At 38.7% G+C, this 19971-nt stretch overlaps 1 protein-coding gene across 1 annotated transcript; it reads left to right on the plus strand.

Moving 5' to 3' along the window:
* Positions 1-12711: 12711 nt before the first annotated feature.
* LOC108464885 (uncharacterized) lies at positions 12712-13542 on the plus strand. Its single transcript, XM_017765164.1, has one exon. It carries the CDS (start codon positions 12712-12714, stop codon positions 13540-13542), a length of 831 nt encoding a protein of 276 aa, XP_017620653.1.
* Positions 13543-19971: the final 6429 nt, after the last annotated feature.

A 19971-nucleotide genomic window follows, 5' to 3' on the forward strand; every position in this document is an offset into this window, starting at 1 on the left:
ATAATATATTATGGTTTAGTTTAATTGAGCTTATAATATCATTGGGTTGTTTATTTGCTTATGACTTACTAAGCTTTAAAAGCTTACCCTGTGTATATGCGTGTTTCTATTTTATAGATTTTGGATTTGAGTTACAAGCTCGGGAATCATCAGCCAAGTCTATCACACTATCGACTGTCTTTGGTATTTTATAAGCTGAATATTTGGACCTATGGCATGTATAGGCTGGATTACATTTTGAAATGTTGGATTTTGGTGGTGTGTAATCTAAGCCATGTGAAAATGGCTAATCTTTTATATGTGAGTTTGGTTATGTTAAGTATGGTTTATGTTCATCTTAGTCATGAGGTTATGTGCTATGAATGTATAATATTTGTGTTAGGTATTATATGCTTTAAAAATGGTTTATGACTTAGGAGGTGTATGTGAATGGTTCGGCTAAAGTTATCTATGGATAGAAGTATATGTGATATGTGCCTGTACCTTGGAATTACTTGATGATTTGGATATAGTTTGAAAGGGTCAGACATGGTATACATATGGTATGAATTATGTTCTTGTATCCCTCATAGTTAAAACGATTTGGTTATGACTTATGATGATAGTAATGGTTAAATTTGCTTGTCAAGTATATTTGGTGTGATGTTGAATTTATGTATTGAATGAATTGATTGATAATTTGGCTATTGCATCTTTATATCTAAGTATATGATATATCGGTCATGGTACGAATAAATATACATGTTCATAAGGATATCAGTTGATTCGACTATGGTATTTATATATTAAAATATGTATGAAGTTGGTTGATATGCTTGTTAAAATGAGGTAATGAATACGATAGATTATAATGCTTACGGTTGGGTATGTAACACCCCAAACCCGGCCTAGACATTATGGCCGAATTTGTGATGTCACATTGAAGTGGGTTTTGAAAAAACGTAGATTTGTCAGAAAAGTTCATTTGTTTAAAACCTTGTTTGGGATCCTTTGAAAAGTTGTTTTGTTTAATCCATTTTCCAAATTTTAGGTTCGTTTAATAAAACATGTCCCATACTAGGTTGTTATTACGCTTTAAAACATTTGTCATTGCGGAAGCTTATAAATCAAGTTACGTAGTATGATAGTTGAAAATCATTTGCCTTTTGAAACTCGAATCCTATGACTAACATATATAAGTCAGTTTAATAAAATCCCCCAAAAAAACAAAACTTAAAACGACCTTATTACATAAAATACCCCAAATAAAGCTACTCTTACTAAAATCAAACAAAATTATAAACAGTGGTGTGGCCGTCTCCGAGTCCCTCGCACCACCGACCCACTTAAGGATTTCCTACACCGTTAAACAGAAAAGGTGAGTTATGAAACTCAATGTGTAATCCCTATTCAATAAACAGTCAAACATACAATGTTGAACAGTTTGGTCTTGAGCCCATACTAGCAGCAATATCAGGGGGCCTTAGCCCAATACAGTAGCAGTAACAGTGTAGGCCTTAGCCCAATTCAGTATTCAGTACAGTATCAAAAATGCAAAAGAAGATCCTACCCAACCATCCTCTACACTCCATGTGGGGAATAAATCGACCCACCCATCCCTACACTCCAGAATATAGTACTAGTTTCGACACTAGCAGTATTTGCAGCTGAGCTACCAGTAATAGGCTTACAGCCTTTCAGTACACTTCCTCCAATAATATGTATCCCACCCCAGGCAATGCAACATAATATAAATGTACATACGATAAAAATGGCATGCTCAAACACTTATACATCACATAGGGGTATTTTCATCATTTACCTCATACGGGTATAACAGTCATTTCATAAAGTAGGGTTTAGGTGTACTTGCCGACCCAATAGTAGGTCCACAGTCGTCTCGTGCGACCCTGCTACCTTAACAGTTAAACAACAAAAATGGCCCCAAGCCCATAATACGGCCCATGTGGGCCCATACGCTCGTGTAGCCCGAATAAGCCCAAATAATGGCCTTGGCCGTGTAAACAACATAGCCAGCCAATCAGTTCCCAAATTTCTGTGCAGTTTGCCAGTGCAGGGCCCACGAGCCTCTGGGGTCCACATGGCCCATTTCGGCCCAACCTGGCCCATAATAACCTACGCCCACGAGATCGCTCATGGTGGTCTCCACTCGCGTCTATGCGTTTAAACAACCACATGAACGAATGTACGTCTGCATGGAATTGACAATAACTGTTTTTTGACTTTTTCCATTTAACGATGGAAGTAGTGTGATTACACACCTGTTGCGAAACGTGTGACCAACCCAAGTGCTTCCCAAACCTACATTCAATCATGATGTTCCATTAGTCAACCGATACTAGAGTTAATCACCCTTTTCTATTCCCTAACCTAAAATAATACCCAAAACTTGCCTTGATTGCAAAAGTGAGATTAGCCCTGTATGAACTGTTGATAAAGGTTGAATACAACCTCCTTTACTAATCTACATACAACCGAATTCCATTAACCTATATCGATATCGATCACATAAATATTGAACCAATATAATCACTTACCGAGCATGTAAAACCAGTTGTGGGGAAAAAGACAGTCGGCCCTATTCCCGAACTGAAAATCCAAAACAACAAGAGCAAGGTTCGGTACCCACACAACCCTAATCATAAACGACAATAGAGAAAGTGTCAAAGAAACTACTATATCGAAAAGAAAAAGGAAGAATAAAAAGGAAAAACAAGCACCCACCGATTGTTCCTATAATCAATTGAAAAAGCTGAAAATAGGAGTAGGGAAAAGAGTGATGCCGCAACTGTTACAGTACCAAGCGGTGAAAAGATGACAAGAGGAGAGTGAAGAAGGAGTATTCGGCAAAGGATCAAAAGAAGGGAAATATGATAAGAGAAGCGATTAATAGAAGAAGAAGGTGTAAAAAGAAAAGAGATAAGCTATTCGTCCACCAACAAACTTGGAGAGGTAGGGAGAAGGTGGATAAGTCGGCCAAAAGAAAACCAAATAGACACGATTGTCAAATCCAAAAATTGCAAAGAGTGAGACAACTAATTGGTAAAAGTCGAATAAGCAACCGCAAAAACTCGAAAGAAAACCCCCAACACTATTCGGCAAAGAGAGGAAAAAGAAACCAAAAACCAATAGCTTAAGCAAAACACTCTTGCTGAACTTCCTGAATGCCACCAACCCAAATTCGATACACTATCACTCTCTCCCCAACTCCCCCACAAATTCTCCTAAAATCTCTCCACACATCACTCAACCTCATCACTATCCAAATCCCCCCATAATCTCCTAGCTTCTCTCCTCCCAACCACCCATTCAAACTTTATTTAACCACTTCAATTTCAGTCAACCTAGGACACTTCCATGACACTGTAGCAAAAAGAACACCTTGCACACAACAGGGCTCAAACTCTAGACCTCAAAGATCACTCTACACGCCCCTTGCCACTAGACTAGCAAGCTTCTTATGCTATACTTTACCCATCTTAATTTAACAGACCAACTAACCAGAGGTAGGTTTAACTCAAACAAAAACCAAAATTTAGTACAAGGCAAAGCTTGAACACAGGACCTCTGCAGCACCTCTCAGGACCATTGGAAAAGGCACATGCTTAAGTAACACAACATACAAAAATAAAGACCTAATATTTTTTGGGCATTACAACTCTATCCCCTAAAAGAAATTTTGGCCTCGAAATTTACCTGATCAAAATAAGTGAGGGTATTACTGATACATCGTCTCCTCGGGTTCCCATGTGGCTTCCTCAAAACTGTGATTACGCCATAGCACCTTTACTAGTGGAACTAAATTTCTCCTCAGAACTTTCACATTGCGGTCTAAAATTTGCATCGTCTTCTCCTCAAAAGTCAGGTCTGGTCTAACCTCAATCTCCTCAGTCGAGACGATGTGCGTAGGATCAGAGCGATATCGCCTCAACATAGAGACATGGAACACATCATGAATCCTGTCCAACTCTGGAGGTAACTCAAGTTGATAGGCAACTGGTCCTATGCGCTTCAATACACGGTAAGCCCCAATGAACTTAGGGTTTAACTTTCCTTTTTGACCAAACCTTAATACTTTTTTCCATGGCAAGACTTTAAGAAACACGAAGTCCCCTACAGAAAATTCGATCTCCTTCTGCTGCAGATTTGCATATGACTTCTGTCTGTCTGATGCTGCTTTTAGTCGATCCCGAATCAATCAGACCTTATCCTCGGTATCAAATACTAGCTTCAGACCCAGAACACGCCGCTCACCCAACTCAGTCCAACTCGAAGGTTTACGACACCTACGACCATGTAATGCCTCGTAAGGTGCCATATGTATGCTAGACTGATGACTATTATTATATGCAAACTCTGCCAATGGTAAATAATCCTCCCAATTGCCTCAGAAGTCAATTACACAACTCCTTAAAATGTCCTCCAGTATTTGAATTACCCTCTCTGACTGACCGTCTGTCTGACGATGGAACATAGTACTGAAGTCCAACCTTATACCCAATGCTTCATGTAACTTCTTCTGAAATCGAGACATGAAACATGGATCTCTATCAGATATTATAGAAATCGATACCCCATGCAGTCGCACTATCTCTGACACATACAGCTTAGCCAACTTCTGCAGCGAGTAATTAGTACAAATAGGTATAAAGTGAGCAGATTTCGTTAGTCGATCTACGATAACCCATACTGCATCCTTCTTAGTAGGCGTTAAGGGCAGCCCACTAACAAAGTCCATAGTCACTCTCTCCCACTTCCACAACGGAATCTTAACTGGCTGAAGTAACCTTGAAGGCAACTGATGCTCCGCCTTAACCTGCTGGCAAGTTAGACATTTACTCACAAAATCGGTAACTTCTCGCTTAAGACTTGGTAACCAGTATAACTCCCGAAGGTCTTGGTACATTTTATTGCCACCAGGATATATAGCGCAATGACTACTATGCACCTCTTGCAGCAAAGACTGCCTCAGATCAGTATCCCTCGGTACATAGACTCTCCCATGGAAACAAAGTACCCCTTCGCTACTCAGCCCAAAATTCGAAGTTTCCCCATTCTCGATCTGTCGAAAACGAGAACCTAGTGACTCATCCTCCAACTGCTTACCTTTAATCTATTCAATCCACCTCGGTTTAACTTGAAGTTCAGCCAGTAAACTACCATCATTAAATTAGCTGAGACAAGCAAACATCGCCCTCAAATCAGTAATAGTTCTGCGGCTTAGTGCATCGGCTACCACATTAGCCTTTCCAGGATGGTATTCAATCGAACAGTCATAATCTTTAAGCAGCTCAATCCACTTACGTTGCCTAAGGTTTAGCTTCTTCTAAGAGAGGAGATACTTAAGACTTTTGTGATCCGTGTAAATAATACACATCTCGCCATACAAGTAATACCTCTAAATCTTCAGTGCGAATACCACCGCAGCCAACTCCAAGTCATGCGTCGGGTAGTTCATTTCATGTGTCTTAAGCTGACAAGACGCATATGCCACTACCTTACCCTCTTGCATCAACACACATCCCAACCTACGTGTGATGCACCTCTATAAACAGTGAAGTCCTTCCCAGACTCTAGCTGTATTAAGACAGGGGCCTCAGTCAAAACTTTCTTAAGTTTCTCAAAACTTTTTTGCTGCTTATCAATCTAGTTAAATAGTACTCCTTTATGTAACAACCTAGTCAGAGGTGCAGCAATCAACGAAAACCCCTCAACAAATAGTCTATAATACCATGCCAGACCAAGAAAACTTCGAATCTTTGACACCAACTTAGGTTGCTTCCAATCCAGAATTGCTTCTATTTTCTGAGGATTAACTCTAATCCCCTCAGCGGACACCACATGACCTAGAAAAGTTACCTCACGTAGCCAGAATTCACACTTGATGAATTTAGCATACAACTGATTCTCTCTTAAAATTTGTAGAACAACCCTGAGATGTGCATCATGTTCCTCCTCTATCCTCGAATACACCAGAATGTCATCTATAAACACCACTACGAACTGATCCAGATAGAGCTGGAACACTCAGTTCATCAGATCCATAAAAGTCGCTGGTGCATTCCTCATTCCAAACGGCATCATTAGAAACACGTAATGATCATAACGAGTCCTAAATGCTGTCTTGTATACATCAATCTCTTTGACCCTCAGTTGATGGTACCCCGACCAGAGATCAATCTTAGAGAAAATCAAAGCTACTCAAAATTGGTCAAAAAGATCATTAATCCTCGGTAAGGGGTACTTATTTTTTATAGTTAATTTGTTCAGTTGTCGATAGTCGATGTACATCCGCATGGTTCCATCCTTATTCTTCACAAATAAAATCGGTGCCCCCCATGGAGACACACTAGAGTAGATGAACCCTCGATCTAGTAACTCTTGCCTCAATATGACCAACACCTCTGGCGGTGCTCCACGACCACGGCCCATACCATTCTCACCTCTAGCCTGACCACAACCTCTCGGTAGCTGTTGAAAACCCCTTTGTGGTTGAACAGTACCCCTACCAGTAGCTTGCATTTGATCGGCCTCCATGGAAAATCCCTGATACGGTGCTCCATAGATCTACATCTAAAACATGCCCTCATCTGTACCCAGCAGTCGTACTATGGCATTTTCCACAAACTGTACAAGGCTGCGACCCAAAAGTAACTATAAGGGCCCTAACTCTGGCTGGCCCATCAACCTTGCCCTTTTTCTTAGGCCCTCTAGCTGAACTTGGGGGCTCCCAAACCCTCTTGTTTCTTCCCTTATCCTTCTCACGATTCTGGCGCTCAGCGCGCTTCACATCCTCAGCGATCTTTGCCTTTTGTACTAACACCGCAAAATCTAGCTCCCTCTGTGGACTATCAAAACTCACAGATTATCTCTAAGATCATCCTTGAAATGAACAAAGTGCTCATACTCAGTGCCCACTATGCCTCGCGCATAACGGATCAAATGCAAAAATTCTGCCTCATATTCAGCTACGGTCTTATCCCCCTGGGTCAAATTCAGAAACTCCCTTCTGTGGGCATCCATGTAGCTAGCATCTACATATTTCCCTTGGAAAGCATTCTTGAAAAACTCCTAAGTTAAACGATCGGGCTGAGTACCCTCTTTCACAGTAAGCCACCACTGATAGGCTTCATCTCTCAATAATGACACTGCACCTTTTAGTTTCTACTCTATAGTGCAGTCGTGGTCATCCATAATCCTTTCTGTGGCCTTTATCCAATATTCAGCCACATTAGGGGCAACTCCAGTAGTACCACTAAAGATCTCAGTCTCATTAGACCTGAGTCGCTCCGTTACTGACCCACGGCCCATAGTATGAGTATTAGGCCCAGCAACCCTTTCCAAATTTTGCAACATAGCTTGGGACAGTGCGCCTTCCCCAACTGCGCGATCGTGTGACCCAGTCTCAATTACAGGTGAAGCCGGTGCCTCCCTTCCTTCAACGTTAGGCATATGGCTCGAAGCCGAAGATCCAGCCCGAGCACTTCCATGGCCACCACCGTTTCCTCTTGTACCCCTTCCACAAGTACCTCTGGTGCTTATCATCGATTTGCGTATTATCTGTATTAATAGTTTTATGCATCAGTTTTACAGTTCCAGTGTTTATTAACGGATGATTTATGAAAAAGAAATAGTATTAATATTTCAGGGTTGTTTGTTTTCGTAGTTCGTAGTGTTACTACAGTTTTAAGTCTCCTTAATAAGGGTTTCAGTATAGTCTATCATTTACGATAATCTCATTTCAATTAAATCAAACAATAGTTTTAGAAAACTTACAGGATCAGCACCGGAGACCCAGTAGACCATACATTTGGAAACAATTACCTCAAAATATTTTTCCATTATTTAAAATAATTCCTTTGAAATTTATGTTTTTAGGAAAAACTCATATCCACAACCGAGTTTTGTAACCTGGCTCTGATACCACTAAATGTAACACCCTAAAATCGGCCTAGACATTATGGCCAAATCTGTGATGTCACATTGAAGTAGGTTTTGAAAAAAACGTAGATTTGTCAAAAAAGTTCATTTGTTTAAAACCTTGTTTGGGATCCTCTGAAAAGTTGTTTTGTTTAATCCATTTTCCAAATTTTAGGTTCGTTTAATAAAACATGTCTCATACTAGTTTGTTGTTACGCTTTAAAACATTTGTCATTGTGAAAGCTTATAAATCAAGTTACGTAGTATGATAGTTGAAAATCATTTGCCTTTTGAAACCCGAATCCTATGGCTAACAGATATAAGTCAGTTTAGTAAAATCCCCAAATAAAAATAAAACTTAAAATGACCTTATTACATAAAATACCCCAAATAAAGCTACTCTTACTAAAATCAAACAAAATTATAAACAGTGGTGTGGTCGTCTCCGAGTCCCTCGCAACACCGACCCGCCTAAAGAATACCTGCACTATTAAACAAAAAAGGTGAGCTATGAAACTCAGTGTATAATCCCTATTCAATAAATAGTCAAACATACAGTGTTGAACAGTCTGGGCTTGAGCCCATACTAACAGCAATATCAGTGGGGCCTTAGGCCAATATAGTAGTAGTAACAGTGTGGGCCTTAGCCCAATTTAGTATTCAGTGCAGTATCAAAAATGCAAAAGAAGATCCTACCCAACCATCCTCTACACTTCACTCCGTCCAGTCTTACACTCCATGTAAGGAATAAATCGACCCACCCATCCCTACACTCCAGAATATAGTACCAGTTTCGACACTAGCAGTATTTGTAGTAGAGCTGCAAGTAATAGGCTTACAACCTTTTAGTACACTTCCTCCAATAATATATATCCCACCCCATGCAATGTAACATAATATAAATGTACATACGATAAAAATGGCATGCTCAAACAGTCATACATCATATAGGGGTATTTTCGTCATTTACCTCATAGGGGTATAACAGTCATTTCAGAATGTAGGGTTTAGGTGTAATTATCGACCCAACAGTATGTCCATAGTCGTCTCGTGTGACCTTGCTACCTTAACAGTTAAACAACAAAAATGGGCCCAAACCTATAATATGGCCTATGTGGGCCCATACGCTCTTATGGCCCAAATAAGCCCAAATAATGGCCTTGGCCGTGTAAACAACACAGCCGGCCCATCAGTTCCCATATTTTCGTACGTCTACATGGAATCGATGATAACTATTTTCTAACTTTTGCCGTTTAATGATGGAAGCAATGTGATTACAAACCTGTTGAGAAATGTGTGACCAACCCAACCGCTTCCCAAACCTACATTCAATCATGATGTTCCATTAGTCAATTGATACTAGAGATAATCACCCTTTTCTATTCCCTAACCTGAAATAATACCCAAAAATTACCTTGATCGCGAATGTGGGATTAGCCCTGTATGAATCGTTGATAAAGGCTGAGTGCAACCTCCTTGACTAATCTGCATACAACCGAATTCCATTAACCTATAACGATATCGATCATATAAAGATTAAACCAATATAATCACTTACCGAGAACGTAAAACCAGTTGTGAGGAAAAAGACAGTCGGCCCTCTTCTCGAACTGAAAATCCAAAACAACAGGGGCAAGGTTTGGTACCCACACAACCCTAATCATAAACGGTAGTAGAGAAGGTGTCAAAGAAACTACTATATCAAAAAGAAAAAGGAAGAACAAAGAGGAAAAACAAGCACCCACCGATTTTTCCAATAATCAATTGAAAAAGTCAAAAACAGGGGTCGGGAAAAGAGTAATGCCACAACTGTTATAGTACCAAGCGGTGAAAAGATGACAAGAGGAGAGTGAAGAAGGAGTATTTAGAAAAGGATCAAAAGAAGGGAAAGATGATAAGAGAAGTGATTAACAAAAGAAAAAGGTGTAAAAAGAAAAGAGATAAGTTATTCGGCCACCAACAAACTAGGATAGGGAGGGAGAAGGTGGAGAATTCAGCCAAAAGAAAACCTGAGATACACAATTGTCAAATCCCAAAAGTGCAAAGAGTGAGAGAACTAATTGGTAAAAGTCGAATAAGCAACTGAAAAAACCTGAAAAAAACCCCTAACACTCTTAGGCAAAGAGAGGAAAAAGAAACCAAAAGCCAATAGCTTGAGCAAAACACTCTAGCTAAACTTCTAGAATGCCACCAACCCAAATTCAGCACACTATCACTCTTTCCCCATCTCCTTCACAACTTCTCCTAAAATCTCTCCACACATCACTCAACCTCATCACTATCCAAATACCCCTATAATCTTCTAGTTTCTCTCCTTCCAACCACCCATTTAAAATCCATTCAACCATTTCAATTTCAGTCAACCTAGGACACTTCCACGACACTGCAGCAAAAAGAACACCTTGCATGCAACAGGGCTCGAACTCCAGACCTCCAAGATCGCTCCACAGGCCCATTGCCACTAGACTAGCAAGCTTCCTATGCCATACTTTACCCATCTTAATTTAAAAGACCAACTAACCAGAGGCAGGTTTAACTTAAACAAAAACCAAAATTTAGTACAAGCAAAGGCTTGAACACAGGACCTCTCTAGCACCTCTCAAAACACACAACCATTAGAAAAGGCACATGCTTAAGCAACACAACATACAAAAATAAAGACCTAATATTTTTGGGGCGTTACGGAGTATATATATATTTGACTTTGGTTTGGACTTATATAGGAAGTGTGTCCAAGATATGTAATGTTTAAATGTCTGAATTGGAAATAAAAAGATTAGTTGTGTATATGCATTTTTGGCATGTTAAATAAGGGTATTTTATGCCGTTACTTGTGTTATAAAATAGTTAACTATAATAAAGGATTGAGTATGGTTTTAATTTGTGAACTAAGCTTGATAAGTTTCGTTATTGATGTTCGATAATAGTTCATATTCAATAAGGTTAAAATGTGTATAGGTTTATTTTTTGAAGAAACATATTTGACTATTTGTGAAGTTATGAATGCCGTGTATGCTAATGATTGAAATGCAATGAATTAGAATTTATTTGATTTAATTTGTACATGTATCAAAATATGTCTTAATATGTTTGATGTTTATTAAATATCTGAATATCATTACTATTTTAAATATTTTATTTGTATTTGTATATTATGTAGTAATTAAAGTATGATTAATATTTTATTGGACATTCGTATATACATATGAATATGACTTATGTGAATGATCAAAGTTGTGTTCTTGTCCAGTAATGCCTCTGGACCCTAATCCGGCAACGGATATGGGTTAGGGGTGTTACAGTGTGAGCACATTAGAGAGGAGGTAAAAGCCAAAAAGAGTGCAAACACGAGTGTGACTGACATCTGTTCTTTCTTTTCGAGTGAACGTGAGACTTTGTGGTGAGGGTAAAGAATTATGTCAAGAAGTCCTGAGCACAATATGGTGGACGAAGGCGTTCGACAACCAATAAGGAATGTTACACCCTGAGGAGGTGGAGTTCTTGATTTAGGCCAACAAGCCCTCTTATGGAAATTTCAACGAATTCTTAGAAATGATCTCGAATCCATCAATGAACCTTTGGATCGAGTCGAGGAGAGGGGTCAACAGGAAAGAATGCTCTAAGGTCTAAGACAAGAGTGGGGGCGAGCGAGACTCCATGATGATGATCTCTATGACCCAAGTGAGGTGAAGGGTGACCAAGCATCAAACTAAAGTGAACGACGATGTGGTAAAGGAATTGGGGTCCTAGGGAACGGGGACGTGTTGATGACAACTTGAAAAGCATCAAGTTGTACATACCTCCATTCTAAGGCAAATCTGACCCAGAGGCGTACCTTGAATAGGAGAAGAAAATAGAGTTGGTCTTCGAGTGCCACAACTACTCGGAGAGTAAGAAGATGAAGTTACCGGCGATTGAGTTTTCTAACTACGCCATGATCTGGTAGGATCGGTTAACTACAAGTCAGAGAAGGAACAGGGAGCGACCAGTATCCACTTGGGCTGAGATAAAAGCCGTAATGCGTAAGAGATTTATCCCTTCCTACTATCTTCGTGAACTTTATTAGAAACTTCAAAACCTTATGCAAGGTAATCGAAGTGTGGAGGACTACTTCAAAGAGCTGGTGATTGCCATGATCCATACAGATGTGGAGAAAGACCGAGAGGCGATCATGGCTAGATTTTTAGCTGGTCTTAGCCGCAACATTTCTAACGTGGTGGAGATTCAACATTATGTCGAAGTAGTCGACATGGTACACGTCATCATAAAAGTATAGAAGCAATTAAAGAAAAAAGGATCCATCCGGACCTTTTCCAACTCCAACGCCACTTCAAAATTTGGGTCAAGGCACGGGTAAGAAAGATCTACCAAACCATGTGAAAGACCAAGTAGTGTCTATAAAGCCTAGCAAGCCCATTGGCAAAACTAGCAAGGGCAAGGACATAGCCTTTCCAAACTGATTGAGGGATATCAAATAATTCAAATGTTTAGGGAGGAGGCACATCGCCAGCCAGTGCCCTAATTGAAGCAATATGATTGTAAAACCTAATGGTGAAATTGAGTTGGAGGAAGAAAAATAAGAAGAATCTGACACAACTGCCGATAAGGAGGAAGAACTTGAATACGCTGTTGATGGTGAAATCCTCGTTATTAAATGAAGTCTAAGCCTTCAAAGCATGGAGAATGAGCAACAAAGAGAGAATATCTTCCATACATGTTTCCATGTTCAAGGCAAGGTGTGTAGTTTGATTTTTGGATGGCGGAAGTTGCACAAATGTAGCCAATACTTTGATGGTGGAAAAATTTAGTCTGCCAACAACTAAGCATCCTCATCCATACAAACTTCAATGGCTCAACAATGGTGGGGAATTGAAGGTGACCAAACAAGTCTTAGTTTCCCTTTCTATCGGCAAGTACAATGACGAGGCTCTTTGTGATGTGGTGCCCATGCATGTCAGTCATCTATTGTTGGGGCGTCCGTGGCTATATCATCCTAAAGTTATCCATGATGGCTATACGAATCGCTACACTTTCAAACACCTTGGGAAAAATGTGGCTTTGGCTCCATTGATGCCAAGACAAGTTTATGAAGATCAATTGAATCTAAAAGATTCCATTGAAAAATTTAAAGAGAGTGAACAAAAAGAGAAGAGTGAAAAAGAGAGAGAAAATAAAAGTGAGAAAAATAAAGGAAAACAAGTGAACAAACCAATAGAAAGGAGCAAGGAGCGTGAAAATAAAATGAGTGAAGAAAAAGAGTTCAGCAAAATGAGTGTTTATTCAAAGGAGAGTGATACTCAAAAGTCTTCTTTGTTGAAGCAACCCGAACTTATACTCATGTACAAGGAAGCCCTTTTGAACACTAACAATTTGGATCAAAATCTTCACTCTTCGATTGTATCTCTTTTGCAGGAATTTGATGATGTGTTTCTAGATGAAGTCTCTAGTGGGTTGCCATCCATTCGAGGGATTGAACACCAAATTGACTTCATTCCCAGAGCTGCCATACCGAATTGCCCGACTTACAATAGTAACCCTGAGGAAACCAAAGAGTTGCAAAGGCAAATGAACGAGCTTATGGAGAAGGGGTACATAGAGAAAGCCTCAGTCTTTGTACCGTAAAGGTATTATTGTTACAAAAAAAAAAGACGAAACATGGCGCATGTGCGTGGACTACCGCACGGTGAACAAGATAACTATCAAGTACTGACATCCAATACCATGTCTAGATGATATGTTAGACGAGTTAAGTGGTGCGTAACTTTTTTTCCAAGATGAACCTTAAGAGCGGGTATCACCAAATTCAGATGCGAGAAGGTGACGAGTGGAAAACTGCATTTAAGATGAAACATGGTTTGTACGAGTGGTTGGTCATGCCATTGGCCTAAACAATGCACCCAATATCTTCATACGGCTTATGAATCATATTTTACGTTCTTTCATTGGAAAATTTCGTGTTGTCTATTTTAATGATATACTTATTTATAGTAAATCATTAGATGATCATGTGCTGCATTTGAAAGCTGTTTTGAAAGTCCTTTGAAAGGAAACTTTGTATGCTAATCTTAAGAAAAGCACCTTTTTCACTAACAAGGTTGTTTTCTTAGGGTTTGTAGTCAGTTCAAAAGGACTTGAGGTAGACCAAAATAAGGTGAAAGCAATCCAAGAATGGTCGAGACTAACAAGCATAAGCCAAGTGCGGAGCTTCCATGGCTTGGGGAGCTTTTATAGGCATTTCGTCCCGAACTTTAACACCTTGGCCGCACCTTTAAGGAGTGTGATCAAGAAGTCTTCAGCTTTTCATTGGGATGAAGAACAAGAGAAATCCTTTAACTCTATTAAAGATTGTTTAACTAATGTACCTTTTCTTGTTTTGCCAGACTTTTCTAAAATGTTTGAAATTGAATGTGATGCCTCAGGTGTCGGGATAGGAGCCGTGCTAATTCAAGACGGGAGACCCGTGGCCTATTTTAGTGAGAAGTTGAGCAGAGCCTTGTTAAACTACCCGACATATGACAAAAAGATGTAGGCTCTGATTTGAGCCTTAGAAACTTGGTAGCACTATTTGTGGTCGAAGGAGTTCATAATCCATTCGGATCATGAAGCGTTGAAACATCTCAAGGGCCAAAATAAATTGAACAAGTGACATGCTAAGTGGGTAGAATTCTTAGAATATTTTCCTTATATTATAAAGTACAAGAAAGGTAAGGAAAATATAATGGCTAATGCGTTGTCAAGACGATATACTCTTTCATCTCATTTGGACTCTAAATTGCTTGGATTTGTTTTCTTGAAAGACTTGTATGCTACCGACGTTGATTTTGGTAAAATTTATAGATCTTGTGAAAATATCACTGTTGATAAGTTTTACAGGTGTGACAGCTTCCGCTTTCGAGAAGGCAAGCTTTGCGTTTCGCAAGGTTCAGTTCGAAACTTGTTGGTGAGTGACGCACATAGTAGCGGCCTCATAGGCCATTTCGGACTACCTTGGCCATGCTCCAAGAGCATTTCTTTTGGCCGAGGAAGAAGAGGGACATCAAGAAAATTTGCATCCAATGTGTGACGTACAAGAAAGCAAAATCTAAGATCAACCCACATGGACTATACATGCCACTACCAACACCTGAAGAACCACGGGTTGACCTTTTCATGGACTTTGTCCTAGGATTACCTAGGACTAAAACTGGAAAAGATTCAATCTTTTTTGTTGTAGATGGATTTTGTAAGGTATCTCGTTTTAAAGCTTGTTCGAAAATTGATGATGTCGTTAATGTTGCTAATTTCTTTTTTAGGGAAGTTGTCAGGTTGCATGGAATCTCGAGAACAATTGTCTCTAATTGAGATGCAAAATTCCTTAGTCACTTCTGGAGGTCATTGTGGGGAAAGCTAGGAATGAAGCTACTGTTCTCAACAACTTGTGACACCCAAATGGATGGCCAAACGGAGGTGGTGAATCGCGTTTTGTCTACCTTGCTCCGAGCTATCATTCGGAAGAACCTTAAGTCATGGGAGGAGTGTTTGTCGCACATCAAGTTTGCTTATAATAGATCCGTTCATTCAGTGACTAAACACTTACCTTTTGAAATTGTTTATGGTTTCAACCCTTTGATTCCCCTTGATTTAATTCCTTTACCTAATGATCAGCTTGTTCATGTAGATGCTAAACAGAAGGCTGAGTACGTGAAGCAACTACACCAAAAAGTAAGGGCCAACATTGAGGCGAGAACTAAACAATACATGCGCAAGGCTAACAAAGGAAAGAAGCAAGTCGTGTTCAAACCCAAAGATTGGGTTTGGGTTCACATGAGGACGGAATGGTTTCCAGCTCAATGGAGGTCAAAACTATTACCAAGAGGCAATAGACCCTTCCAAGTGTTGGAAGGAATTAGTGAGAATTCTTACAAGCTCGACCTTCTAGGTGAGTACAACATAAGCGTAAGCTTTAACGTATCTGATTTATCTCCTTATGATGTAGGCGACGATTTGGGGACAAATCGCTTCGAAGAAGGGGGGAATGATACTGCTGAGTCCTAAGAGCTACCAAGAGCTGACATGGATCCACTCGAGCTACCTTTAGGTCCGATAACCCGAGCTCGGGCTAAGAGGTTCAAAGACACAACAACAGCCTTAGTTGATAGAGTGTGGGGCGAAACTGTTCTGGCCTTCTTGAAAGCTCTTAGACCAGCAAGCCGAGCAAGACTTGCAATCTCCTTCAAGCTCAACCATCTCAATCTTAGCTCAATAAGCTCGTTTTTAGCTTACTTTAGTTTGCGTTTATTATGCTGGAATAAGATATTTAATTTGTCTTTAGTTAAAATTAGTTATTTAGTTTTAGTTATTAATTTGTCATAATCTGGGCAATATAATTAATTAAGTGTTTAATTATGTTCTAATTAAGTACTTAATTAATTGTGGGTTTTTAATGTGTCTTAACCTATTACAAGGCTTAAATATGTTTGGTCAAATTTATGGTGCAGGTTTAATGTGTTTTATGCTGCAGAATTAATTTGTCCAAAGGGAACTTAATTTGTTAATTTATTTGGTGCAGGTACACTCCCCCTTGGACAGCATAGGTGCATGGAAGGAGTAATAAAGGTGTGCTGATCCTTGGTGTCTCCCAAGTGACCATTCGGCCAAGCCCTTCAACTCTCCAAGATGGTCGATTGACTGCCGAAACCAAATTTAAGGTTTTTCACACTAGCTGATTTGTCCTTTCACACCAAGGATTATACAGTTTTTCTTGTTCACACACATATGACTACTCAATTCAGCTTGTTGACTCCTCATGACCAATGAAGTTCCCTAAGCAGCTTATTTACTCCTAAGACTATTCGGCTGAACCAAGCAGCACAATTAAAGAACATTCAAGCATTGGCCGAACCTACTTAATGCATTTCAGCTCCAAATCATTCCATTTAATTTTTCCAGCTGAATTAAGGCATCTAGGAGCTGCCATTATCGTTCTCCATGCACAAGAAACTTCAAGGAACCTTCTTAAAGAATTCTAGAATTTTCAGCTAACCATTTAGCTACCTTAAGAGCCTATTCGGCTATCCATGTATTGCTTATAAATTTTGGCTCATTTCACCTTATAATGAACTTTTGACCATTTTTGAATGAAACTAAGTATTTTGTGAGATTAACTTCTATCAATTTTGCCCAAAGACTCTATTGACTTATCTACGTAGCTAGTGGCGTCAACCTAATTCTTTAAACAGAACTCATTACTTTAGCAGTGTGGCATTCGAACCCTTTATACCAAGGTTCCTATCTTCCATAGATAGTGGGTCGAGGTTTCTATCTTTTCCTTCACCAAATCATATTAAGAACGTATAAGTTTCGGGTCAGCACTAAAGTATAGTATTGGTTCACTCTTATTTCTTAAGCCCTTTTTATTCCATTTTCCATCTTAGCCGAATTAATATCAACCTAAGCTAAATCTTCCTAATAGTCTAACCTAAACATTAAACCTAACCCCTTTTGAACCTAATTGAACATCAATTCCCATTCATAGCTAAATATCCTCCTAGCTTCACAAAATGAATGAAACTTCATTGTTAGACGATTGGGCAATGAAAGGGACTCAACTCACTAAACCGAGGCTGATAGCATTACTTGGATTGTTTTTGAAATAAATTGGAAGAGGCTGAGAAATAGATTCAAACAAAGGTAAGAAAGACACAAACTATGACATAATGCATGAGAGTTACATAATATAGGAAATCATTGACCCGAGTCTTAAACAACTCTTAGTAAAAATGGTTGGGAATATAGCAAAGAAACCTTGATCCACTATCTATCTAGATAGGAACCAGAGGTATGTTGAACGCCACACTTAGAAGTGATGAGTTCGATAAACAAGGATGGAAATGACGCCACAAGGCTTAGCTTGATAAGTCAGATCAGTCCTAGAGAGAAACACGGGGATTTGAATTCTCACAAGTATCAAATAATTCATAAATTGAGCAAATGTTGTTTAATCAAAACAATGTTTTCTTACAAACTATTTATAGGCATTATTATGACTATTCGAATGCCTGTGTGAGACCTTTTATTTTCAGCAATTAACTAAGGTTATTACAAGCATTAATTTTGTTTTAAAATCATGTACGGAAGCTAATAGTTATGTCTCTTCACTTGATTCTGATGTAGATGAAAAGGCATGTCTCTTCACTTTATTGATGACTTAATGAACCCTTAATGTGCTGTTTGGTGTCCCTTCATCTCCCTTAAACTGAATGTCAAAAGACTTGTGCATTCATCTCTTTAATTGGCTCCTTAACTAGCTTTGAATGCTTTAAAACTGAATAGATTTGATGAGACACTCTTGGTGTAACGCCCCAATTTTCGGGAATTCTATGAATGTTGGCAAAATTTCATGCTTTGATTTTGTCATTTGTGAGTGAAATTATGAAATAGGACCTATGTGAAAATGTTTGAAAATGCTATAATTTGTAGTGGCAAAATAAATAGTAGTGCAAAATAAGAGGATTTGTATGTCAAACCTCCCATTTTACAAGAAGTGACTGGCCATCATGTTGTTGAAGACAATATGTGCACTTGATATCCATAATTTATGGTACAAATTGATAAAAAAATTGATAATGGGTTAGGTAAATGTTCCATGATGGGCATGATAAGCATTATGGGCATTTTTTTTATTGACATTATGGCATAGGTATGGCACAAATAATATAGGTTATTTTGTGTCGTAAAATGTTGAGTAATAAAATAACAAAAGGATGAAAAGAACAAAGTTTTGTCCATATTTGTTCATCATAGCCGAAAGTTAGAGAAGAGAAAGGAGGGGAGAAAGCTCTTGAGTATTCGGTCACTAGGAGGAGGAAAATTGAAGGTAAGTTCTTGGTACCTTGCTTCTATTTTGAGGTTCATGAGTTCTTCTTGATTCTACCTAAACTCTTGAAGCATATTTTGGTTTTTAGTTGTGTTGTGAGCATTTAGTCATGAATTAAAATGAAGGAAATAGTTGTTGTTTCATGTTCTTTTGATGAAAAATGGAAGATAGGTGAAGTTGAGCCAAACAAATGAGCATGCATGTGCCTTAGATAATAAAGGGAAAAATCGGCTAACATGTTGTGCTTTAAAATGATGAAATGGAGATTATACTTAAGTAAAATCATAGATATGTGATGATTGATTGGTGATATACATGTTTAAATAACATGCATGCAAAGTATGCGTGAAAGAGTGATTTGGTAATAAATCTGCTTGGGACAGCAGCAGTAACGTGACTTTGGAAAATCACCATAAATTGTGGGAGATGAATTAGAAACTGAATAAATTATGTAATTAAAGCTTATTGAGTCTAGTTTCTAATGAAATAAACAAGAACATATTTTGAATTCTGTACAATGAGAAATTTGATTCATAATGAAGAGTGGTCAGATTAGTCAAACAGTGAAACATGGGAAAATTTGAGAAAAATCTGGTATTGATTGGCTAAACCAAAAATTCTGAAAATTTTATGTATAGAAGATATATGAGTCTATTTTCATAGAAAATTAACGGCACTTGATTTGGAGTTTATTAGCTCCAGTTATAAATTATTTAGTGACTATTGCTCAGGAAGACAGCTTGCAGTGAAATTATGATTATATGGTAAACACTGACAAAAATTTGTTAATGAGTTGCTTATTGATTTCTTATAAGCTTACTCTGATCTGTAGGTGTGGTTGGCCGATTATTGTAAGGGGTTAATACATAGTTCGTATTTGAATAGTTAGATTAACGTGTTAGTAATCCAATTGTAGGCGGTTCGTGTGTGGATCTCGTCAGCATATCGTCTGAAACAGGTGTGTAACTAACACCCTCTTATAGACTAGATCGGCACAAGCCGAAAAGCTGAAATGCCAAAAAGCCAGTATTTTGAGATCTTGCGAGTGTGTGAATGCTCATGAGATTAATAGTTTGATGTATATGGTAAATTAAAGTAATAAGACTGCAGAGTGCGCGATTCTGTGCATTTCGATATTTTTGGGCTTAATGGGTCAAAACGGATAATGGACCAACGGCCCAAATTGGTAAGAAAAC

This window comes from Gossypium arboreum, chromosome 3 (genome assembly GCF_025698485.1).
Source record: "Gossypium arboreum isolate Shixiya-1 chromosome 3, ASM2569848v2, whole genome shotgun sequence".
In the NCBI taxonomy this organism is placed as follows: Eukaryota; Viridiplantae; Streptophyta; class Magnoliopsida; order Malvales; family Malvaceae; genus Gossypium; species Gossypium arboreum.

Bases quoted from the DNA above. Each gene is read 5' to 3' on its own strand.
- LOC108464885 (XM_017765164.1), top strand. From the start codon at position 12,712: ATGGTGGAAAAATTTAGTCTGCCAACAACTAAGCATCCTCATCCATAC.